This window comes from Dermacentor andersoni, chromosome 6, assembly GCF_023375885.2.
Source record: "Dermacentor andersoni chromosome 6, qqDerAnde1_hic_scaffold, whole genome shotgun sequence".
Lineage (NCBI taxonomy): Eukaryota > Metazoa > Arthropoda > Arachnida > Ixodida > Ixodidae > Dermacentor > Dermacentor andersoni.
In genome coordinates this window covers 28331184-28356757 of record NC_092819.1, presented here as the reverse complement: position 1 = coordinate 28356757, position 25574 = coordinate 28331184, and the positions used below count along the sequence as shown (strand labels likewise).

The 25574-nt window shown below is 49.9% G+C and overlaps 2 protein-coding genes and 1 long non-coding RNA gene across 4 annotated transcripts; 1 reads left to right on the top strand and 2 right to left on the bottom strand.

Annotated features, from left to right (window-relative positions):
* Positions 1-2095: 2095 nt before the first annotated feature.
* Positions 2096-4318, bottom strand: LOC140218945 (uncharacterized). Its single transcript, XR_011895108.1, has 3 exons — positions 4090-4318; positions 3137-3248; positions 2096-2929 (listed from the first exon to the last, which is right to left on the bottom strand). It is a non-coding gene; the product is annotated as an uncharacterized lncRNA (long non-coding RNA).
* Positions 4319-4761: 443 nt separating this feature from the next.
* On the top strand, positions 4762-20031 carry LOC126521439 (uncharacterized). Of its 2 annotated transcripts, XM_055066017.2 has the most exons (10): positions 4762-5253; positions 7807-7938; positions 10861-11032; positions 12018-12181; positions 13046-13649; positions 14712-14746; positions 15453-15569; positions 15667-15838; positions 18921-18967; positions 19861-20031. In XM_055066017.2, coding segments are annotated over exons 1-9 (1635 nt in total). In that variant the 5' UTR covers positions 4762-5015; the 3' UTR covers positions 18922-18967; positions 19861-20031. The 2 variants fall into 2 exon arrangements, with proteins under 2 accessions (XP_054921992.2, XP_054921993.2); XM_055066018.2 differs by lacking the exon at positions 18921-18967 and having other exon boundaries at positions 4764-5253.
* On the bottom strand, positions 15847-22651 carry LOC126521578 (uncharacterized). The gene is made up of 3 exons (XM_055066015.2): positions 20620-22651; positions 19075-19187; positions 15847-17722 (listed from the first exon to the last, which is right to left on the bottom strand). Exons 1-3 carry the CDS (start codon positions 22633-22635, stop codon positions 17305-17307), a joined length of 2547 nt encoding a protein of 848 aa, XP_054921990.2. The 5' UTR covers positions 22636-22651; the 3' UTR covers positions 15847-17304.
* Between the last annotated feature and the right edge of the window lie 2923 nt (positions 22652-25574).

The window sequence follows — 25574 nt, the reverse complement described above, 5'->3', positions numbered from 1 at the left end:
GGCTCACCGTCGTCGTCACACATGGCGGTCTAGTAACGAGCGAAAACCAGCGGCTCATGCAGATTGGTCAGTATCCCGCCTGTTTGCAGCGGCGGTCGCCGTTAAAGATGAGCAACTAACACTGCCAAACAATCGGGTGAACCAGGAATCTGCTGCCGCAGCCAACACAGCGACATGGACTACCCGGCATTTTAGCCTTAACTCCTTTCCAACCTGCACGTTACTTTTCTTTCGGGGGCCGCTAATGTGTGGCTCGCACTTGGTGTCCCACATTGTCTCAATATGGACAAGTCGCTTTCGTGGGCATCACCTTCATCAGCCACTTTTGCGGGCCTTTGCACCCAACTTCACACACGTCGGACCATGTAAGCACGTATGCCGGTCTCCGTTCGTGCTTAATCGCGGCCGAGAAAGGCAACAGGCACAATTTGCCCATGGCTGCAGCAGGAAAGGCTGAACGTGAACGGGGAGCACGAATCACGGTGTGTAAATTGGGAGTCTATGGCGCTGTGCAGATTGCAGGAGCAAATGCTTACTTCGAGAAACTGCTTTCCAGTGCAACTGACCAGGCCCCCACACCCGATAAGCATAATACGGCGACCGTAACCAAGTGAGATAACAGCAAAAATAAACGGCAATCATTCACCACATAGTGTTCAGAGAATACATTATACATTGGCTACAAACCATATGGCAACAGTGAGCATTCACATACACGGGTCTCTTAGGATACATTCAGCCGCCTACTTACAGGCATAATGCTTGCCTTCGTCGCATGTGGTGGTCTGGTAACGAGCGACAAACAGCAGTAAAAACAGATTGGACAGAACGTCGCACCTGTTTGAACCGACAGTTGCCATTGAAGATGAGCAACTTCCATTGCGAAGCAATCAGGTGATGCAGGCATCTGCTGCCACAACCAACACAGCGAAATGGACTATCCAGCATTTTAGCGTTAACTCCTTTCCAACTTGCATGTTTCTTTTCTGTCGAGGGCCACTAATGTGTGGCTCACATTTGGTGTCCCACTTTGTCTCAATATGGACAAGTCGCTTTCATGGGCATCACCTTCGGCAGCCATTTATGCGGGCCTTTCCACCCATGTGGCTATGAACTTCAAACACGTTGGACCATGTAAGCACGTATGCTTGTCTCCGTTCGTGCTTAATTGCGACTGAGAAAGGCCGCAGGCACAATTTGCACATGGCTGCAGCAGGAAAGGCTGAACGGGGAGCACGAATAATGGTGTGTAAATTGGGAGTCTATGTCGCTGTGCGGACTGCAGGAGCAAATACTTACCTCGAGAGACTGTTTTCCAATGCAACTGACCAGGCCCCCACACCCGATAAGCATAATACGGCGACCGTAACCAAGTGAGATAACAGCAAAAATAAACGGCAATCATTCACCACAGTGTTCAGAGAATACATTATACATTGGCTACAAACCATATGGCAACAGTGAGCATTCACATACACGGGTCTCTTAGGATACATTCAGCCGCCTACTTACAGGCATAATGCTTGCCTTCGTCGCATGTGGTGGTCTGGTAACGAGCGACAAACAGCAGTACAAACAGATTGGACAGAGCGTCGCACCTGTTTGAACCGACAGTTGCCGTTGAAGATGAGCAACTTCCATTGCGAAGCAATCAGGTGATGCAGGCATCTGCTGCCACAACCAACACAGCGAAATGGACTATCCGGCATTTTAGCGTTAACTCCTTTCCAACCTGCATGTTTCTTTTCTGTCGAGGGCCACTAATGTGTGGCTCACATTTGGTGTCCCACTTTGTCTCAATATGGACAAGTCGCTTTCGTGGGCATCACCTTCGGCAGCCATTTATGCGGGCCTTTCCACCCATGCGGCTATGAACTTCAAACACGTTGGACCATGTAAGCACGTATGCTTGTCTCCGTTCGTGCTTAATTGCGAGTGAGAAAGGCCGCAGGCACAATTTGCACATGGCTACAGCAGGAAAGGCTGAACGGGGAGCACGAATCATGGTGTGTAAATTGGGAGTCTATGTCGCTGTGCGGACTGCAGGAGCAAATGCTTACCTCGAGAGACTGCTTACCAATGTAACCGAGCAGGCCCCCACATCCGAGAAATGTAACACGGCGACCACAACCAAGTGGGGCAGCAAAACCAGATTCTGCAATCTATCATTCAGTGTAGCTTGCGCAAAGACCCAGGCTATCGAGGAAGAAGAGCAACCATCAACGAGACTAGGAATATGGAAAATGAGAAAGCTTGCATTCAAGAGAAGCCACCCTGCTCTGCAAGCATTGAAGGCCAAAAACATCAAGAAAAGTAAAATGGTGCATAGCAAACAGTGCGTAGGTTAATGCAAGAAACATGTCGATGTTGCATCAGCTATTTCAGGAGAGGAATTGTGCATGACAACATGCACTAAAAGGTACTGCTACAGATATGTTATGCTACTAGACAGTGACTGGTATTAAGTATCAGCGAAGAATCGGTTGACCTTTATGTTTGGATGAGGATGAATGATCTCTAACGAGAATGGGCAATGAAAAAGCTTGCATTTATAGAAGAAAAATTACACTTGGCACAAATGGAATTGACATGGCCAGGAAGCTGATTAAGGGCAAACTGATGGAACTCTTTTGGCCAGCGTCGTCCGTGCTTGATCAGAAGTTGCAGGCGCATCTGAAGACGAAGAATTTCCATAAAGTCCTTTTTGAGTTACCTGGATGACTAAGCCAATTTGTCCGCGCTGGTGGAATGGTGGCTGAAGCTCTTTTCAGTCTTGACACAGTGCTCTGCAGACTTGATATCTCATGTAAATTCTTCTGCATGCGCTTCTTTGTTCGTGGTGTAAAAGCCTTGCAAATTCAGGTCCAGCCCCTTTCTGTTGGTGTGGATAGGAGCTCCTGTGATGACCAAGGTATGCTTGGCATGGACTCTGTTGGGGCAGAACGGTGACACATGAGATACAGCACAGATTAGCCAAACTCATGTGTGTTTTCTTTTATGTTCGAACCAATTATACTGAACCATAAACATGAGCAAACATTCATTTCTGCTGCAAACAAATGACATGTATCTCAAGACTAGCAAGACAATACAGCATATATCAAGCATATTTATTTCTGAACCACATGTTGTTTACCTTGTAGTAGCAGCCAATGTCCACACAATGGCCTTGTTGTAGCAGGCAGCAGCTTCTGTTTAGTGTGTGGAGTGTGTTGCTTTATACTGGTGCCATCCTCATTACTGCATGTCTGGAACAGAAATTTTGACTGAATCAGAAATTGAAAAAAAGCACAATTTTGCAATATGAAATGCAAGAAGGTGTGACATATATATTGTAATGGTTTGCGACTACAGAACACATGCAAATATACCCTGTCCGTTCTAGGGCGCTTAAGCACCACGTTAAATAAATATTGCTGTTGTCCATAAATTTATGCCTGCCTAACTATACAATGAATGTGAACAGTTTAAGTATTATTAATATCACAAATGAGAACATTTGTGCGTTCATTTATACACTGGAAGAGATCACACTGCTGGTTCCACAAGCAAATACATGAAAGTCGTGAAGCTATTAAAACTGATGCATTATTTTTCTGCACGAACGTGATACACCGCTTCACTACTGCAAAAATAAATGCCCTACGGTAAACCAAACTGAACAGCAAGAACATTTGGAACCAACAAGTACGAAATATGAGTGAATTATCACGATTGCAACTGTTTAATACATTAAATTCTGTACTTTCACATCATTTTACCAAAGGATTATTCGATTTTGTGGACGAAAAAAGTTGCCGGCGGACTCGAAAATAAGTTTTATATGTATATTGTTAAGGCTACCCAGTCACCTATGGCCACGGCTACAATAAGATGAAAAATGAGGCGCGCGTTCCGATATCGCTCTTTCTTTCCCGATTGTGTGTGTATAACGACAGCCTCGCCAGTAACGGTTTATTTAGGAAACAGCAACGGAGGATCTCGACTGCCATATGCTGCGCAGGATCTAGTTCGTTAACTTGTCTCCGCCTGTAAGTTAATGAGACGAATATTATATAACGATTCAAGCAGCGGTGTTAAACGACTCACCGTTATTACCGTTGTCAGCCGCACCAGAATCAGCTCCCGTTTCGATGCAGACGTGTTCCGAATGGCTCACGACCGATACCCAACTTTCGGGCTTACATGTCCGCTTGCAAACACGTCACTTCACCCCAGGTTAAATAACGCGTGACATCGAAGCGCAATAAACTAGTTTTAGCGAAAAAGAAGCAACCAGTCTGAGCGCACGAACGAATGAATCCGTGCCGCCATGTACTTGAAAATACCGGGAAAAATTTTAAATCCAGGCCAGAGGTCACGTGAAAGATCGATGATGCTGAACGCTATTTGCGTTTATAATGACAAAGAAACAATAAACTTACTTACAAAGAATACAATATCAAATTAGCAATGATAATTGCGCCCTCTTTTTTATGTAATAAACGTGCTTCGGTAATTGTACGAGAAAGTTTGCAAAAAAAATTGCGCTTATTACGGCGCCTCCAGCGGAAAATGTTCAAACTAACGTAAGCATCCCGAAGTGATATTACTATGCTGGTTTTGTTAGCAGCAGCGCGTGGTCGATTTTTTCGCCCTCTGTGGCCATTTGTTGAACTTGAGAGTGTGCGGGGCCTGGGTGCAGCTGTCGCAACCAGCGTTGTCCGCAATCCGTTGTCCGCGCCTTTAACGGCAGCAAAGTGAAGTATGCGTTGACTCGAAAAACGTGTAGTAGTCATAGCAGAAGCTCACTTTAATATATTTCTGTCTATAACCAAAACAAAGAGGAAATGGTGCAGAAGTCATTGTTTATAGTGCATGAAACTGCGAGCGTGGAAAAAGTGCGCGAATGCGGGGCGCGCGAAAACCGAGGCCGAAACGCGGGTTATTTGGAGTTTCCGTTTACGCGCACTTGCATGCGACGACACAAGCTTACGTGTGTGTGTGGGATTACACAGTAATTTGGCTAACACAGAATGGCAGGATCAATAGGTCACTTCGGTTTCGGTGCATGTATTGAGCCTATAGCGTACGATGAAGATTCAGATGTGCACAACGCAAGTAATGATGAGGATGAGACTTTCGGACGCTTGGTGCGACGTCTCAACAACATCGTGTGCCGATCGGAAGTGCACTCCACGGGAAAGGCGGAGACGCGGTTTGATCCCACAGAGGAGATCCACGAGTACAAAGACTTGATGGATCTGCTTACAGGTGGTTACTTTTTCTTCTGGCTGCGTAACTGGGCAAGAGGGTTGGGTAGTCGCTTAGAATAACGTTCGGTGTAAGCGCTCACCGTAACGGAGCCCTGCAACTACTTTCACGTGATGTTGACTGCTGTATGCATGCTTGTTAACTGCAAAACTAGCTAAACTACTATTAAGGAGCCATTTAAGGCGCTGGATGGTCTATCCTCTTGTGCACGTGCGTGCGCTTTACCGTGTGCTGGTTTAGTTGTAGTGCCTGTGCCAATTATTGCAGAATTTGCATGCCAGGACATGCCGCGACTACAAAAAGGATTTAGTGTGCATGAAGTAAGGAAATAGCATGGAATGAACAGCAACCAAGTTTCACTGTTTAGGTATAACCTTAATATTCATTTTTATTATGCTTTTTAAGGGTACTTCCGCTCCAAACTATACGTCCTCCACCGATAGAAAATGGAAAGTAGGGATAAGTATCGGTATTTACCTAGCACCTAGAACTATATAAATGTGAATGCATGCTATAGCGTCGTGAATGCAGTACGGTTTGTATGGCTATGATTAAATGAATGCGTAATAAGATAAACAATCCATAAGTGTTCAATAAGCCCCGACCTAGCTACATATGGCGTTGAAATTACATACTCAATTTCCACCTCAGAAGAGTATCATAATCAGGAGCAAAATTTTTAAAATTAATTATGTGCTTTTGCGTGCCAAAACCACTTTATGAGTCACGCCGTAATGGGGGCTCTGGAAATCTAGACCACCAGGGGTTCTTTAACGTGCACCTAAATCTAAGTACACGGGTGTTTTCGCCGCCGTGGCCAGGATTCGATCGCGAGAGCTCGTGCTTAGCAGCCCTACACCACAGCAACTATTAAGCAACCACGGCGGGTAATCAGGAGCAAGCAATCGTGTAAAGCCAATACAAGTAGACGGTTTTGCAGCGATATATGAGCAGTCAGTGCCCAACAAGACTCCATCCGGCCACTCAGCATGCAATGCATATTATCAAAAGAAAGCTAGAGTGCCATTGCAAGCTTTGAAGCAAGCAACTTTGGAGCACATTCACAACATGCACAAATTCCGCCAACATGTCTACACAGATGGTTCGGTAAAACTCAACAGCTCTGCTGCTGCAGTCATCATCCCGGCAAGATCTGAAGAAATCAAATTAAAAACTTCATGTGTGACCATATCGATGCGTGCAAAACTTGCGGCACTTGATTTCATTAATCAGGAGCCACCGCAACAATGGACAGTTTTTAGTGACTCCAAGGCAGCCCTTTAGTGAGTGCATACAAAGCCCAATGTGCCACCGACTCAGTGAACAACTGGCCTCAGAAATTCGACAGATATACCATCGCAGCTATGACAAGGGACACAACATAATCTTTCAATGGCTTACAGGACATTGCAGCATCAGCAGGAATGACCACGCCGAAGAAGCCCTCCGATCTGCACATGAAAGTGGTCAATGTGTCTTGATTCTGCTTGCGAACGGACCCTGTGGCTTAGCTGCGATTGATGTCTCGTGAATGTACCTTGCCCTTCTGGGACTTGAACGTTTTCACCATTTGTTGTTTGCATTCGTTGTCTCCGGATATGCGGATGCATCTACCACCTGGGTTACCATAATGTGAGCAGACCATGCTGTACTGTCTGTGGCTAGGCATTGCATTTACGAACGCATATGCCTTCCTTATTTGAATAGCCAACAGCCCCACATGCGACACATGCAGCAGCAATGAGACGCTCACACACATTATCTGTGTCTGCCCGCAATATAGTGCCCAGAGGCAAGTGATGTGTAGGGTGTCAGACCAGTTGGACTATTGTCCACTATCAGAACTAAATGCTTTAGGTCAATTCTACCAAAGAGCATATGCGCTGAAGGCCTTACTCGCATTATTAGGCTTCCTGCGGTCTACAGGCCTTCATGATAGGCTAAGAATGCCGCCCCCTACCACTCTATAGTGTAAGTGGTTTGTTTGCGTTCGTCTCTCTTTCTCTCTCTCTATCTCTGTCTACACCTTCCACTCCTTTTCTCTTTATCCCCCTAGTCCTTCCCCCGTGCAGTGTAACCAACAGGAACTACTTCTGGTTAACCTCCCTGCCTTTCTATGCATCCTTTTCTCTCTCTCTCTGCTTCTAGCTATGAGGACGTGGGTTCGATACCTGGCCACTGTAGCCATATTCTGATTGGAGTGAAATGCAAAAACGTTTGTGTACCTAAATTTAGATGTACATTTAAAAACTCTAAGCATCATTAATCTCGAGCCCTCCTTATAGCATCTCTCAAAGCCCAGCTATTACTGTGTGATGTTAGTGTGTGTGTGTGTATGTGTGCACGCACGCTCGCACGCGCACGCAGATCTCATGATTGAGTCAGTCAGTAAGCATGCATGGAGCTCTTGTGTGCTGATAGTGTACATGAGTGTATCTTTGATACTACAGTGGCTGTAGAATTGTCTGGAGCCTCCTACTTGTAGAGTCTAACACCGTCCATTGGTTGCTGTATGTAAGATGTCACTCTCTTTTTTTTACTGTTATTCTTCAGGAGACGCCACACTGATGCCTGCAGACAGCAACATTCTGTCTCTAGCCTGTGCTGTATTGCACAATGCTTCAAAATGCACTCGCCTGGGACTACCTGTTCTTTTATCACATCACAGAGTACTACTTGAAAAAGGCAAGTCGTCATGCTTACTCGTACAACTTTGTCCATGGCGATGTGTGATACAGCTAGGAGGATTACAGCTGTGACACAACAGCACAATAGATCTGATTAATCATTTTGTCAATGCATAATTGTGCAGAATTTATTTATCATCTTGAAATTTATTGCATTTTGTCTGTCACTCAGCATAGCATCTGTAGTTAAAGTTCATATTGAAGCAAATAAATTTAGTATGAAATTTGTCATGCCTTGTTTTCACCCGAAATGATAAATCTTAGCCTTTTAGGTAAAGAATGTACAACATGTTAATAACACATCTAAGCAGACTCTTTTATGCTTGACCTATCAGATATTGGCATGCAACTGATTTTATATATGCCTGAACTGCCTTCTTTGAGGAGCTTCTTATACCAAATACACATTCACACATATTCCAAACTTCTACACAGTAACACACCAACAAGCTTGGTGATTAGTACATAAAAATTTACCTGAACAGAAACTTCTAAATACTTCTGGGCCATGTTGGTTAACATAATGAGGTAGTCTAAGTGCTTCAGTTACTTCTCTGGGGTTCTTTATTTGGTGATAAGTTTGTATTCTATTATAAACAAAATAAAAGATAAGCATTTATTATCGTAACAACACAACTAGTAAATAATATTACTTATAACAAAATTAGAACAGCATCATGTAACTGTCGTGATCACTATTGTGAAGTCCACTTTCTTTACTAGTGCCATGCAGATTTGTTTCTTGTACACTTCGTATTTTCTTTAAAAAACAGATGTAATTTTTGTATGGTGACAGTGCGCCCTTAATTGCTGGTACGATAACTTCATGCTCCCAAATCAGGGGCTAGATTGTGTGCTTGACGTCTTGCTCCTTAAGCACCATGCGTGTGACATTTAGGCTCATGGTACCGTCAGGAGTGTGAGACAAACTTCTAAATGTCTGAAAAAAAAAAGCGTTACTACAAGTATATGGGACATGGCACACCGTGCAGTAATTACAGCCGAAAGCCCAAACAGAAATGCTGTTATTGCTTGGCTTCTTGCCGATCATGAAAGGTGCAGCTTATCAAAGACTTCGACCCTCACCGCCAACATTCCCTTGCTGTCGCCTTTACACTGTGTTATGCCACTTTGCATTCTAGTTGTGTGGGGAAATATACTTTTCAATGGCCATGTTGCTTTAGGGTGGGCTTTCCTTCATTGCTTGCGAAAATGGTGGTTGTGTCCAATGCACTGGATAAAGAAAGTGCAGAGGGAAAAAATATCCTGTTACTTTAGCAGCAGTGTTCGAAACATGGCACCAGGTGCACTTATTTGGCTGGAACTTACAGAAGGAAACATATGGTATCTGTGTGTATTCAGCACTTTCATTGGTACAGTTATTGATGAAGATACACAGATTTGTCGTTAATAGTGGTGCCTGTTATCACCATTGTTATCAGAAGCTAGTCACTGGAAGAGGTGCACAAACTTCTCTGAATTATTGCTGTGCGAGGGCCTTTATCATCATCAGCAGCAGCAGCAGCATCGTCGTCGTCGTCGTCGTTGTTGTTGTTGTTTGTAGCTTTTATTCTCAGCCAGTAAACTTGAGCTAGTCCACAGTAATAGTGTGTTGAACAGGGATGGTTGGTACATGTTTAGAAGAGATCAGCGCTGTGTCTGTCGTCATCACTTCGTCCCGTGTTTTGAGCTCTTCGAATCCACTCTAGTTCACGGTATACGCGTAGTGTATGAAGTTGCGTGGTATCGCGAGATCAGCAAGGATATTTCACATAAATGCAAACGGGTCAAAGTGGCTGCTTCAAATACATTTCTTCAATTGTAAAAACGTTATGTGTGAGTGCGCCCAGCATTGTTACTGTTTTACCTGTCGCCTCAGCTGCTCTTTGTGAACTGTGAGCCCCTTGTATCCATCAGTATGCGAAGCGCAACAACCTTTACGGATTAGTTGTTACTTTGCGAATGGCACCATGCAGTGCGCATGTGCGAAAGTTAGGGAGCGGGTGTGATTTTATCTAGGAACCTTAACTCGAACACGTCTACTGGCACTAGTGGTGATAGTTAACGAAGGCGTGCGGGATATATCTTATTGAACACATCGCCAGTATTCCAAAGATGGCGGCTTGATGCGTGCCGTCTTCTCGCGCGCGCAATGTTGGAGGTCACGTGATCAAGCGAGCAAAGCGAGGGTGGTGGAAGGTAGCGCGCGTCTCCTCAAGCCCGGCCGTGATTGCGCATGCGTGCCCTCTCGATTGAGCGCATACGCGGCCCACGCGCACTGTCTCGAAGGTGATCTCCGGCTGTGCGAGCCCAAATGACTGGTGGCTTCGTGTGCGCTGTCTTACCGCCCGCCTAGTGCTAGAGGTCGCGTGATCTCAAGTTTAAGAGACGTGTTGACCCCAGAGGCAGCACGAAGCGATCGCTCCTCTCCGTTTATTGCGCTCTATGCATCGCGCCATCGTGACAGCAAGTGTTCGCGGTCATCGAGTAAGGTATCTTCATGTTTGCTTGTGCGCGCGAGACACCATGCCTGTTAACTTAATTATTAAAGGAATGTTTACTGGAATTTATACTGCCAACAAAGCTACAAACCTTACTCCGTGTAATTGCCGAATACTTTGCTGTCGCTGTCAGTGCTTCACCTTTGTGGCAGAACTGCTACCTTTTTTCATTCTACAAAGATGTACTTATTGTGCATTCTGCATTTCCTTTTTCGGAGCGAAGAATCGGGTGACGCAAGGACGTATCTGGCACTTTGTGTTGTTGACCACAATGTCATGAAATGTCGCCACCAGAGTTGCTGTTCCCAGATACGTCTTCCGGTGCTCCGGTGGCATACGTCTCTGCGTTAAAGGCTGCCGGTGCATAGCGCCAATCCGGAAACGCCAGTCTGATTGTGCCGTCGCGTCGTCGTGCGCAGTGCGCGGCATGCGGTCGGGTCCGGGCTGGCTGGCGGCCGATCTGGGCCGGGTGCGCTGTTCACTGGCACAGCGGCTGCTGGCCGAAGGGGACCCGCGCGGCTGTCAGCGGATGCTGGCGCCCCTGATGCGCTGGCTGCATCGCCCGGGGAGCCGGGGCCTCGACTGGGCTGGGTGCGTGAGTGGTTTTCACCGCCGAGGTCTTGCGCTGCGATTTTAGTTTCACTTTGCTATTGTAATTATGCATTTAAATCACACTCGGGTACAACCGACGTGCAAGCGAAGGCGCGATAGTCTCAAAGACTGCAGAGGAAGTGTGGATTCCTTTGTTTCGGCGAAAAGAGCAGGTACGCAAAGCAGCCAGCTCCGAGGAATAGAATGACTATGAAATAATATAGACGCACACATTATAATATGTGTGGAAATAAACATAAATAATTATTATGGAGCCCTCCGCGGTAGTCGAATCTCGATATCGGCCAAAAATGCTCGTGTGCTGTGTTTTTGGGTGTGCGTTAAAGAATCTAGGTAGTCGAAATAATCCCGAGACCGTAGGTACTCTCTTCCTCAGCGTGCCAATTAAGCACTAGCCGGCGGTGGCCAATCTTTCTCGACTTCTGTCCCGTTATTGACGGCAATAAGCGCGCGTTGTAAAGCGTCATAGTGTGAGCCGTGTATTTGCTATGGACTGTGTTTCACTGGCGGTAGTTTGCATATGGCCCTTTCAGTGTCTCCGAATAGCTGTCCCTTCGAAATTGTTCTATTAAAGCTTTCGTTAAAGCGGGATTCCCCGCATTGAGGCTCTATATGAGGAGAAGCCCACTTTAGCTGTTATCTTCACACGCGGTGGCTCAGCTTGAGTACATTTAAATGTTGTGTTCTAATGCGTTGCAACGCGGCTGCCGCTGCCGGAAGTTGAACCCGTGACCTCGTGCTCCGCGGCAGAACACAGTGATGGCACTAGATACTTTGGGAGGGGTTAGCCGTGCAGTTAGCAAAACTTGTAATGCACTAAATCCCCGACGGAATGATACTCGTTTGCTAAATTTGAACGCGAACGGTGCAGGCGGTTTGGAAACAGGCGTTTTCGTAGTTCAACGGAGCAAAATGCCGTATACGCGAATGGCGGCTATACCGTCAACCGTTGCCTTTCGCGCAGTGGTCGGCTCCGGTGGCTGCGCGCGGGTGACCACGCCTCTCTGCGCTCGCTGGCCTACCTGCTGGCGGCGCAGGCCGACTACGCGCTCAAGGGCACCTGCTGCCCCGCTCTGCTCGACCAGGTGCGCTGCCCAGCGCTCGGGCCGAGGCTCGCGCACTTCCGAGGTAAGCCTAAACGTCCACTCGAGCTCACGCGCGAGTCATTGGCCCGCCTGCAGTGATCGATTCGGGCAACGTTGTGTGCGCTGACTGCAGCCTGCGAATGTAGCACGTAACTACGAGGAAATGTCCCCACAATTGAGAGTCTATGTGGGGACAAACACGTTCTTTAGCAAAACTTGTTTAGTTTGTGCTTTGGTGTGCTTAGTAGATCTGCATGGTGCGAAATTATACACGTATGGAAACGGGAAACGGCATGCATAATTTCGAGCCCGATCTACATGCGACGTCCTGCACATTATGAGAACATAAGTGTGGCGTGTAATCACCATGCTGCGAAGCCTTCTTTCTGAGGAACTTCCATAGGTGTTATCGTAGTTGTGCGCGGGGCTACTTACGGGCGAACATTTGCAGAATGTTATTTTGGCCTAACTTCTTCCCATAACACTAATATTTACGGTATTCTGTGTCGTTTTATCGATGTAAGTGCCATATTTCGATATCCACATTCTAAAGCGGCGACTATATATAGATATATATATATATATATATATATATATATATATATATATATATATATATATATATATATGTATATATATATATAGAGAGAGAGAGAGAGAGGAGAGAGAGAGGAGAGAGAGAGAGATTTGCGAGGTTCTTGCGACCCGTCCTTCTTACAACGCGCGATGACCGTGCTTCGAGGGCGGCAGAGGTGCGTCTCACGTGGTTATCCAAACAGAGCAAGTGCCCGAGGTTTATGATTAGCGGAACCGCCGCGTTACGTGAAATGCACGAGCCGTTGTCGCGCGTAAGTATTCGTTCCGCGTGGCTGCCGCTTAACTTTCTCGTGGTCTGGCGCCGCCGCAGCGTTGGCCGGTGCCGACGAGAGGCAGCTGTGGACCGCCCTGCAACGCTGGCCGAGGGAAGCCCCGCTGTGGACTCTGGCAGGCTGCCGGTTGGCCGCCGAGGGACGCTGGCGCTCGGCACTGCAGCTGTTGATGCGCGCCGTGCGGCTCGAAGAGTCCGCCGAAGCATCACGCGCTGAACAGGGCGAAGAGCGGGGGCTGGCCCTCTGGAACCTGGCAGCCTGCCTGGGCGCCCTGGGACTGCGGGAGGCCCAGGGCCGCGTTCTGAGCCGCCTGGCCTCGCGCTGCGACGGCCCCGGCAAGGACTCTCAGCTGGCGCTGGCTGCGGCCAGGGCTTTGGACAGGCTCGGCATGCACGCGGAAGCGGCCAGGGCCTACGGCGTCCTGGTTCAGGCTGGTCTCCATCGGCAGCAGCCGGCGCTGCGCGTGGACTGGGCCCTGAGTCTGCTGCGCGCGGGACGGCCGCGAGCTTCGCTACAAGCGTGCGGCGGAGCCATGGGAGGCGGTGCGCCCGAGGAAGAGGGCGACCCTCGTCTCGCCTTTTGCAGGGGATCGGCGATGGCGGCGCTAGGGGACAGCGAGAGCGCGCTCGAGGAGTTCCGAAAGTGAGGCCGCAGACACGGATTTCAACCTCCCATGTTTGCCGCGGCGTACAAAGTTTCTTTGCGCTTTGCGGACGATGTGGACTCTGTCCTTCGATAAGATTCTGACTCACCATCGTTTTGATATGGCTGGTATAGTGGAAGCATCCAGGATGCAACGGCGTCTTTCTGCCAGGCCATTTTTCAGAAATCCGCACGGGCCGAGCAGAGAAGTCGGTGCGTCCTGCGCCGGTATTATCGGATCCCCCCCCCCCCTTTTTTTTTTGCTCGACTAAGTTTCTGATCAGTTACCTCTAATGACTGGCCAACCCTGGTGTAACGTATGGGAGGATAATACTAAAATAATTAGAATATAATGGGTACATTGTACTGGCCCTGGATACCCTATAATTTGTATTATACCGAGCCTACCAAAATGATGGCGACCTTCCTAGTGCTACGTCGCCTTTCGTTGTTGAAGCTCTTGCAGATACCGAATCTCGGTGCTGGCGCGCGCTGCGTCTTGCAACTATATATATAGCGTTTCGCTTGGTTTTCTCTGTAATTTTAGTCGTGGTTTCGATGCGGCGCTTTGCGGAGTGCGTAAAGCAGTAGGCAGATATCACTCGGCGCCGATCGAGTAGTCGAGTGGATGGGTCGAGTAGTCGTAGGGCCAGGTAGGGATCGATCAGCGACACGTGTCGCCAATCACAGGGCATGCCATCGCGGTTCTAAGCACTTGTACGTCTTTTGACAACCGTATTTTAGTAGAAAAAAAAAGGAAATCATAGAAGTTCAGGCACACTTCAAGCCTAAATGCCTTCGCCGTCTTCAAGTGTCTGAAAATCGGAGGGGAAAAAGAGTGGGGGCGTATAAGGGCCAAAATTTGCGTGACTACGGTATGTGCTTAACTTGTTTTCCCTCTGTGTGTGCATGCGTGCCTGTTCTAGATAGAATGTAATAGTAATAACAGGAAGGACCCTGGTGATAACGTGCTTTTCGGGTGTAGCCTACCGTATCTTTTTTTTTTTTTTTTTTAATGAAATCTATACCGTGTAAAGAGCTGTCCTCATTGCTTTTACGCAGGGGCCTTGTTTTGGCTGCTGCAGCTGGTGAGCAGGGTGAGTGGAGGCGAGACGCCTTTTTTCTTTCCTTTTTTTTCCCCCGAGTTACAGAGGGCATTTTGCTCTCTTCTGTCCTGCGATCGTAGAATGGCGCCCACTGGCGGCTTCAACATCATGTGATGCATGGTTTAAGATGGACTATATAATCACGGCTTACGTACGGGTGCTCTCACTGGGAAGTAACTTTAGCAGCCATTTAATCTTTTTTTTTTTTTTTGATCACCGCGTGTATTGTGCGCGACAAGTATATAGACCGTTTACGGCGGTTATAGTTTGGGGAGCGCAAAAGAGATGGCGCTACCGGCTCCGACGCCATGCGACGCCTCAAAAGCAGAATGGGCTTGTGGTTATAACTCAATTGACTGTACAGGATAACATATCGCGTATGTGAATCAAAGTGTGACGTGGTACACCTGAAAATGTAACCTTATTCGACACTGTGCGATATCAGCGTATAGTATCTCGCAGTACCAACAAGGGCAAACGTGAGCTCGCGTGTTGTGAGGACACTGCCTTTTAGCAAATAGAGGGAGATATTCAGCACACGTGGCACAGTTTCAGAATTTGTTTTCCCCTTTATGATCACTCAACATGAGCGAGAAGCAGGGCGAACTCGTCTGCATCGCAATAAAAAGGCGGCGCCTAGCTTTATCCACTGGTGCGCTGCATGTCTGCGGAGTTATCGGTGTGGTGCGCTTCGCAGGCGGCGGTGGCGACTGGATGCGCTCCCAGCTGCTGGTGAACATCGCGGTGCTCCGGGCGCCCCGAGAAGAGGAAGCCTCGCGAAGGCAGCTGGCGCGGGCTCTGGCAATCTGTCCCGGTAAGAAGAACCTTTGCGCTCCAATCGGTGTGTGCCTACGGCCGTTCTTCTGAGGCCGCCAGGTTCATCCGAGCTTTGCGTCTCGCCTTCTCCGCAGATAACGTTGACGCGGCGTACAACTTAAGCCTCCTGCTGCTCGCCTCCGGAAAGACTGAGGCTGCCCGTAGGATATGGCGTCAGCACGGCTTGCGGGGAGAAGACGACGGCCCTATCAGCAGCAGCGTGGGCGCTGCGCAGGCTGCGTGGCTCGAGGCCCGGCTTTCTCAATGGCATGTCCGCTTTCTTAAAATCGTCGCTGTGCCTGCAGTGTTCCCCTTGTCTTCCTCCGCAGGGTCACTCGAGACATGCGTCGTTATTGATCGTCTGCATTCAAGCGGCTTGCACTGCGTGATAACACACGCGGGCGTCTGTGATGCTTTGGCCGCGTGCGCGGAATGGCGAAGGCAACGCATTGACTTGCCACGATTATAGCGAACAGCGTGCCCGCAACGAGACCACAGCACGTCTTCATTACGAGTTACGTTGCGTGGGCAGTTGGCGGCTACCGTATATATATAGCCGATGTATAGGATCAATATGAAGCACGATTCTGTATACATTCCGACGGCAGGGCCTCGAGATTTTGAGCCTGCGGTCGAATGGAGGGCGTCGAATGCAAACCCAGACTGCCACCTGGGACTGTGCTGGAAGACGTATATGTACGCTGATCAGGCATCGCGACATGGCAACCGGTGAAGAGAACTGCTTCGAAATTATTGCGTTCGTATACAGAAGGTGCTGCGTCGACGGCAATGCAGTTTGTGGTGGTCTCCAGAGCACGCAGTAACCAGCCGGGATCCGCTTGCGTGCTTCCGCGTACGAGGAGGCGCTCACGCGGAAGGAGTGGTCTCGTGCGGCGGCAGGCACTGCTGTCGGGGTGCCATGGGGCTGCGCACGCGGCAGTCCCACGCTGCCGCGAACTGCGGCGTCTCGCGCAGCGCCGCGTTGACGCGCCCCTTCGCGGCGCCGGCGTTGTCTCCGCAGCCGCCCAGGGCGAACAGCACGTAGAAAAGCCGCTCCGAGGTGACGTTGCCCGGCGCCAGGAACGCGGCGTCCTGGATGCCCTGAGCGCGCACTGCGGACACGTAGCGGGCGAAGAGCGCCTGCGCGGGCTCCAGCGACAGCCGCACCACCAGGCCGCCGGCGGGCTGCAAGCACCGCTCCAACTGGGCGGCCTGCGTGCGACGTTGCGCGCGGCAGAATGAGCGGAGAGTCAATGGTCAAGTCGAGAGAGTCGCTCATTGCTATAGATAAAAAAGATATCTCGTTAGTATTCAAGCGCTCATATATAGCACCCGGATGAAGTTTCGAATGAAAGTCTTCAGATTTTAATATTCCTCGAGGAGAGATGTCAGCTTGCAACGTCATATCGATCGCTCTTGTTTCTTCTTCTGCTATTTTTTTTTTTTTTAGTTTTTAAGTTTCCCCGCTGGTGTTGACTGTTCTGTTTATTAAAGAAATATATTGGCGCCACTCCTGTTGGCCGAAAATTAATCTTTAACGCATTCCTTACATTTTAAGCGTAGTGCATAACCGAGTCTATAGCCATCGATTTCGATCGTGTGACGAAGTTTTCGTAAAGCCAGTCATTACCGCTGAAGGAGTTAACCGAGCACAAGCACACTGAACGTAGTCGCTTAGACAGTATAGTAGGAAAAAAAACAGTTAAATATAACGTGAGAGGTTAAAGCAATTGTCAGCATTCCTTTTGTTCTTCTATAGAGTATAAACCGTCGCTGCGGGCGCGGGGCGCTCGATATATACTGGCCTGGACGCTGGTGTTGAGCGACCAGTGGTAGCGCGCCGCAGGGTGCGCCCGTTCGTGCAAAGCCTCCAGGAGCGCCTGCGTCAGCCTCGGACCCTGCGCGGGCAGCTGGGCGGCGAGCCAGGCGTCTCCGCCGCGTGTGCTGCCGTTGACCAGCGCGGGTGGCACGTACACCCTGAGCGCGTCCGCGTCCAGACCCGCGCGCACGTCCAGCGCCGACCAGGGCCACGGGGCGCCCAGCGGGGCGTCCAGCACGGATGTGGCACCGCCTTTGGCGCCGCTTCTGCCGGAGGAACCGTCGGCGACGCCCCCGGTGCCGAGCTGCGCCGCCAGCCGACGTTCCGTCAACCTGCGTCGCGAAACGCCGCTGACGTCACGTGGACGTTTTTCGCGTGGTATATTTAAAGCAGGAGACACGTGCTGCGACGTCGCGTACGTGCCTGAACGTTGAATTCTGCGGCCGTTGGGACGTGGAGCCTGATGGAACCTGTCAGAAACTTGGACGTGTCTATCGCTGCGACTATATATATATATATATATATATATATATATATATATATATATATATATATATATATATATATATATAGAAGCGTCAAGTCTGACCTGTAGACCCGTCTGTCGTTTAAGAAGCGCAGCGCCTAACTGTACCAGGAAGGAAGAGCTAAAAGTGAGCAGGCCGAGGTGGTGGCGTCCGTAAAACCGAAACTATACACTGCAAGAACGAAGAGCGGTGCTAGCGACTCGTTTCGCGGTAATTACTGCTTGCCCCAATTTGTAGTTCCCATTTCTGGAGTTCTGATACTCAGCATCCCTCTTCTGTTGGAGTGTACGTTGAGTATGCTTGAACACAAGCGGAGTGAGTGCGCTCTGAAAGTTAGTACGGGAACTCAACTTATACACGGTGTAGACAAGTCTCCAGCACCTCCTTTGTTCGTACTGTTAATGGACACCGTGCAATCGGAACTTCTAAGCCAGGTGGTTGAAGCCTGGACCAATTCTAACCTTTCTCCTCACCTCAGTTTCGCGTCGATGATCATTACCCTCTCTATCGCCCCACAGATTTGTGCGATGCATTTGTATTCGCGAAGCACGAGTTTTATGTTCGGTGTGAACCTTCCCACGTTACCACGTTCACTTGACGTGCGGCGAGTATTTTCATTTGCACACGCTGCCTCACTCCGTTCAGCAGTCCAGGCGGGTAGTAGAACGACTTCGAGGATCAGTAAAATCCTGAGAGTTCTTGGGGGCTGTGAATGAGCAGGTTCAGCTACACTCTTTTAAATGTTTGCGCTTTTTGGGGCTTAATTATTTTGTCCCACAAAAATAATGTTCATTTATCTTGCCCGCATTTATTTTCTTTAATGCTGCGAGCCCGGCACTTCGAGGTCACGAACGGCATGCGCGTTATCAGCGTTGACATAGTATTTTCGACTGGAAAGTAGCGAGCGTAGAGTTTTTAAGACAGATGGCGATTATTGTTGTGGGTCAAGATAAGCCTCAAAGAATCTCTCTCTCTCTCTCTCTCTCTCTCTCTCTCTCTACAGAAAAGCAGGAGACTGCGGTGCTGTACGAAAATCAACAGAGCTCGGTGGTAAGGGCCTTGTACAAGTCAAATCCGGCACGCTCCACATCGAAACCGTTGCGTTGAATCCACCGCGCGGCGCAAGAACGTATAGCGAGGTTATACACGTGCCGTACTTGCGCGTGAAGTCCCTGTATGTCTGCAGCACGTTTCCTCGCGTCACCTCGGGGAAGAGCGAGTCGTAGGCCTCGCGCAGCGTCGAGTTGCCGATCCAGGCCGGGTAGAATACCTGTGTGCCAACGAGAACGCTCTTGCACTTTATCGAACATCGCACCAGAGTCATTAACCGAAGGCACGGTGCATACAGTCGTGCAGTCGTCGTCGAAAGCTTGAGAAAAGGCTGTTTTTTTTTTTTTTTTTCGCGGAACGCGCATCCCGCAAACTTTTGACGCCAGCTGTATGTATGCGTCTGTCTTCTGTCCGCACTTCTGTACAACGAGCCCGTACTTCTCACTTCGATTGACTTCGACGTCTCTGTTTCGGTTATTCTGTTTCTATCGTTGCACCAGTGTGCCAGTATAACTTTGCGAAGTACAGCAGATATGCTTTAACGATATATCGTACTTTCCCATGTCTTCCAAAAGTATTTAGTCTGTTCTGTTCAATCGCCATGTCAACTGCGTTATTTACCCATGCATGCAACCATATATTTTAATCTAGTAAGAACATTCAGTTGCCTAATGGGTGATCTACGAGATTTATGTACGCGGTATTCGAAAATAACTATAGCTTTCAAAAGATGAAGCGCCAACAGAGACAGCACTCTAAGAAAGAACAAGGACAGGAAGCGCGTTGTCTTAGTGTGCTGTCTCTGTTGGCGCTTCATCTTTTGAAAGCTATGAACAAACTAGCCCCACAACGTGTTCTACTGTAACTATAGCTTTATCCCGTCTTGGTTTCAGATGTCATGGTGCCTGCGGTTGCCAAGTGCCAAATACTTGTCAGTGGTACTGGGCTGTTCGGACCGTTTCAACTCCAATGTGGTACTCGTCATCGTATTCGGTGACCACGCGATGTATTTCTTTTTCAATGTTCACATTACTATTATAAGGAATAAACTAACCGGTTTGACAGCTCCGTCTTATATCCTCCATGCGTACCTGGCACTAATATGGTATCGCGGCCAAATTTTCGGGTGCGTGGCATCGCAGCGGTTTTAGTCACTTATAATGGTTAGAATGCGATTGCAAACTAGCGCATTGCCGTGACGTGGGCGGACGGACGGATGAATGAATGAATGAATGAATGAATGAATGAATGAATGAATATGTGCCATTTGATACTTCTCTTAATAGCGGCACCTTTCGACGGTGAAATCAACCGAAGCCCATAACTTTTCTCGTCTCCAGCGGACACCATGTTTGAACCGCGGCATCACTGACGACATTTTCGTAACTTCTTAACGCTTGCTGGTCCTATTGCAGGTGACACCTATTGCGCTAATTCTACGTTGGCGTCGCCACCTGTCTAATTGATTTTTGTAGCTTAGCGTTGTGCATTTGATTTCGGTGGAAAGAGCTTTGTTTTATAGGAAAAGTCTACCAATTTAATAGTGTCCAAACATGGTGCGCTGGTTCAGCGTGAAACGACGGCATAATTACTGTCGTAGAGATAGTCTTTCTATACACGTTTGGAGAGAGAGAGAGAGAGCTGTTTTGCACCTGCACGTCCAGTGCAGCGAGCAAGGTGCGCGCGTTGCGGCGGTCCGCTTCCGCGAGCCACGCGAAGGCGCCGAGCGACTCGTTCACGGCCGCTGCCAGGTCACGAGCGAACCGCAGCCCGGCCAGCCGGTCCAGCTGTGCGGCTCGGGCCAGTGCGTACGCCATCAGCTCGGGCGCGGCGCGCTCGGCGAGTCGGACGCAGCGTCGCCAGCGTGGCCAGCCGTAGCGGCGGCGTCCCGTGATCTGCAGCATTCGCGCCGCCGCCAGCGGCCGCGCCTCCTCGGTGAGCAACGGCGAGACGTGGACGAGCGCCCGGTATCCCAGGTAGTTGAGCAGGTCCCGGTTTCGCGTCGCGTGCAGCAGCGCCTTGAGGGCGCGTACGAAGCGCTCGCAGCGCACCAGCAACGGCGTGCGCTCCTGCAGCCTCACCAGGTCGCCCAGCGCAAGCGCCAAGAAAGGCGCGAACGACGCGTGGCTCCGCAGCGTGCTCAGGCGCGCCGCGCGCCGTCCCGTCACGATCTGCGACAGCCGCGACGAGAAGTCGCTGACGCGCTCGGCGAGCTCCACGTAGCGGCCCGGCGTGTAGTGCTTGAAAGCGGCGTCCAGCGCGTGCGCGGCGTCCGGCAGCATGTCCGGCTCGTCCAGCGTCACGAGCGGCTGCGACGCGTTTCGCGGGTGCGGCGCCACGGCGACGCCCAGCAGTGGCGTCAGGGACAGGTGGCGGAAGAGCAGAGCGGCGGCCTTCCACACGTCGCCACGACTCTGGGCATCGGCGCGAAAGGGCCAGCCGTACAGACCCATGTCGCGCAACAGAGCTCGCAGCTGGAGCCGCGACGCCTGCGGCAGCGGACTGCGCAGGCACTCCTCGAGCAGTCCTTCGACACGCCACACCTCCGGCTTGAGCTTGCTCGAAAGCGAAAGGTATAACTCGCGCTCCAATTGTTCGGCCAGCAGGGCCTCGGCCGGTGCCGGCGCCTGCCATCTGGAGCAAGTAAACGCCTCGAAGTCCGTGCACGGGTCGATGGTCCAGTTGAGCGCCGAGAGCACCGCGTCGCTGCGCTCTTGACAGAAGCGCGTCAGACAGCGGCGCCGCTTGCTCGCCAGCTCCGACGTCGTGTCGTCTTCGGGCCGCAGCTTGAGCGCACGCCGACGACCCAGCGGTGTGCCGAAGTACATTTCGCGCTTCGTTGTCGACGTGGTGGTTGTCTCTGTCTGCGGCGGCGGCGCCGGTTGCTCGCCCGCTGGAACCGGTGGTGCGACTAGCAGCGGTGGCGGCATTTCCGCCGGCGTCTCCGCTTGCGGCCTCTGCACTGCTACGGCGAACCTGTTGAGTCCCGTCGTGCGCTGCCGGGCGAATTCTCCGTGGCTGTACCACACGTAGTAGGCGCTGATGGCGCCGCTGCAGAGCAGCACGAAAGCGGCGACGGTGAAGGCGAACAGCGTGCCCGAGCGGTTTTGTGATGGAGGCTGTATCGTCTGAGCCGTCGCCGGCGGAGGCGGTGCTTGTCGCGGTGCCTGAACCTGCTGCACCTGCTGTTGAGGTGCCGAGGGCTGCAGGCGCGGTTGAGGATGGGAATGGGGTGCCCGCGGCGGCGGCGGCGGTCTGCTGGGGCTGGGTTCGGACTGGCGCCGTCGCGATGTGACCGCCAGCCTGGGCCCGGCGCTGCTGCGCACCAGGGAACTGTCGCTGAAAAGGCCGCCGCCGCCACTTGCCACGGCCGCCGACGGATTGGCTGACTCATGCGGCCGTCGGTTGAACTGCCGCGGTGCTTCGCGCGGTTTTTGGCACCGGGTTGCGCTCGGCACGCAGCACTGACGCTGGCATAGCGGCTGCTTGACAGTAGCTGGACTCGAGCCCGACGAAGCTCCGGGCAGCGGCAAAGAGCGGTGTGCGCGACCCTTGGGAGACCTCGGCGATGAAGGGGTCTGCTGGCTTCTGCCCAGAGAAGTTGATCGTCCCGCGAAGCTTGAGTGAGGACTGCGGCCGGAGGCATGCTTGGCTTCTGCCGATGGCATCTGCCCGCTTTGCGGCGTCAGCCAGCTTCATCCTCGTCCGCGGCGAGTGTGGCCATGTGCTCTTCCCGCCTGCGGCACAGCCCTCAAGCTTGCAGTCGTCGCATGCTCGGGCACTCGCAGTCTCCTTGTGGTCTTGGGCCGGGCGCACCACGTCGTCCGCCTTTACGCTCAGCGTCGGAGGGACGCGGCAGTGATGATGATAACAACCATCATAGCTGTGGCACATACCCACGGCGAAGGATGGGTCAATAATCGGGTAGTGTGTACAAAAACATTCTCGAGTGTCGTGGTAACGATGGTGCTGAGAAACATCCTTGTCTTCATATATATGCAAGAAAGAGGATGAAATAGCGATGCCAGTTTGTTTGTTTTTTCGCTCAACTATCAAAGTATATACACTTATAGGCTGTAACAAGTCCATTAAATGGCTAATCGACTGCATTCGAGAAAAAGACGTATCATTTTTTAACCCTGCAGCTGCCGGAAAAGGTACACCTCACGTCAAACAGGACAACGCGAGGTGATCGAATGAGTGTGGACACCTCATGCCACGGGCTCATGCTTCCTCTTGTACTACCCATAATTTACATTTAAAGCTTGGGACAGGAGTTTGCGTGTATGTCTAACGTCAAAGGCTATAGAAGAAGTCATGTGTGAGCATTCAGAGTGTGCGGTGCATGCCGCATGCGCTGGTGGTACGCGTTGCCTCTGCGGGTGCACAGAAGCGCAGAGGCATATTTTGTTCTACGATGTTTGATCAGTGGCTGTCCACCAGTTCTATCCACATTTCACTCACAGAGTGCAAACTACCCTCAGGCACTAACTCTACCCTTGTCTGTGTATCTCACTCACATGGTGTGTAACACAAGCCTTCCATTTCGACAAGAAACGCGCTTCCTCGGATGCTTTCAGGTGCGTGCTGAATGTGAGAGGTGGCACTGGCAGAATTTGAAGACATTGGAGGAGGAATCAATCCTATACATTTCTGAAGAAGAACGGTGCGATAGTAGTGAAAGTGGGTGTATGTTCAGGCTGATCGAGTTACCGCGTATTCGGCGAGTCGTTTAAAATTATACGGTGGGAGTGTCAGCTAAGATTGTGAAAGACAGCTAATCTGGCTTTATTATCGTCGTTGCATTTCGCTTATTCTATAGCAGCAGCGCTTATATATAGTTGCCGTCTTTCACGACCTTTGGTGGGACGCGCTTACAGGGCGCCCCATATCACTAAACCAACTTGATAGATACAGGCGAATACGCTTCGCAGTGCAAGTGCCGACAATTGATACGCTTGTGAGTCTCCGGTGGTAATAGAAAGCAAACAATAAATTAGTTTAGACTGATTAAGTAACCTTTCTAAAACCCTAATTTCGGTTAATTTGGCAATAATTAGACAGATTACAAGAAGGGAAATTGAAGTTCAATGTTCCATTTCTTTATTTTCGCGCCGAAACACTAGCATATATGTAAAAGTACTTGTACCGTGTGAAATTCAGTTTTTCGCTTCTTTAGACTACAATGTAGTTCATTTTAACTGTTAAATAATTACCTAGGACCAAGTAGACGCTGTGAAAATTGGTGACTTCACTGCGAGTTGGTACGGAAACTTCAAGGCGGCGTCACCACCTGTCTTGTTTTGGTGTCATTGTCCAGTTTACCAAACCTCTTCTCACGGCATGAGTGGCCTTTATTTTTCTATTGCATAATCCTTATTTACTAATACAAGTTAAATAATTTTTCTCTTTAATGCCCATTTAACAAGGCAGAGGAGCTGCCCCTGTGACGCCATCTTTGAGGGGTGCTGAACCGCAAATAAACATCCAAAGTAGTCGCTGAAAGGGCATCAAAGAGCAAACAACCTATAGAAACGGTGTCGAGGCGGGCTTTGTCTGCAGATCAGGTTCTGCGATGGTTTTCACGTTGATGTTTGCCCGTCTTGCACGGGGATCGACAGCTTGCACGTCACTTCATTTCTGTGTACCTCGGCAGGCGTGATTTCTTTAGCTTCCGCTCGGTTTCAGACGACTCCAGTTTAAAAGTGCCCTCGGAGGCACTACTAAAGAAGTCTGGCTGAAATTTATTTAGGAATGTTGTAGTAAATGAATATAGGAGACTAAATATTGCTGCGTTTGCTCTAAGGAGCACAGGTTAATTCCCTCGATGTTTAAGTTCATCGTCTGCGCATCAATTGTTTTAGAATACAAATTTAATTTAAATTGTTGTATTGTTTAAAGTTACATTGTTGGGTTTAATGTGCCGAGACTTCGCAATGGGCAATGAGGGACGCCGTAATGGAGGGGCTTGGATCAGTTTTGATCACCTATGGTATTTTTAGGGTGCACTACGCGAAAGTTCTTGCACTCCGCCCCTACCGGAATGCGGCCGCGGCGGCCGGGGTCCAACCCGTGGCGCCGTGCTTGTGAGTAGCGCCACGCTGCATGCAGTCACCAAGCACTGTGTTGCGGCCACGCTGTATCCACAACACAGCTTTCGCGCTCCATACGAACGGTGTGATATAATCTGAGCAGCATCGGGTTCGTTTTCTAGTACACAAAAGACGTCACAAATATTAACACGTATACGGGTGTATGAACAGCCCATATATAGCGTTCGCCGCGTCAACTGACGGATATTCATGGTCTTGTCATAATACCGTACGCAAGAAAACGGAGATGTAAGACGGAGTACTGCGGAATGATCTCGACGACTTATTTTTTCCCTTCAGGCTGCGGATCTAATTTCTCGACGTGGTTGTTCCAGCAACGGTGAACTTCTTACTCGTGGTGAATTCCACCTGAACAAAAAAGCCGTGACTGCTGCTGTCATCAGTGGTCCACGCTGTGGCTCTAAAGAGATTCTAAAGAAGGAGATGGAAATATGGGATTAAGTGCAGCGCAGTAACTGTCTCTCCGCAGAGGACACCTCAACCGCGCTCTCCTA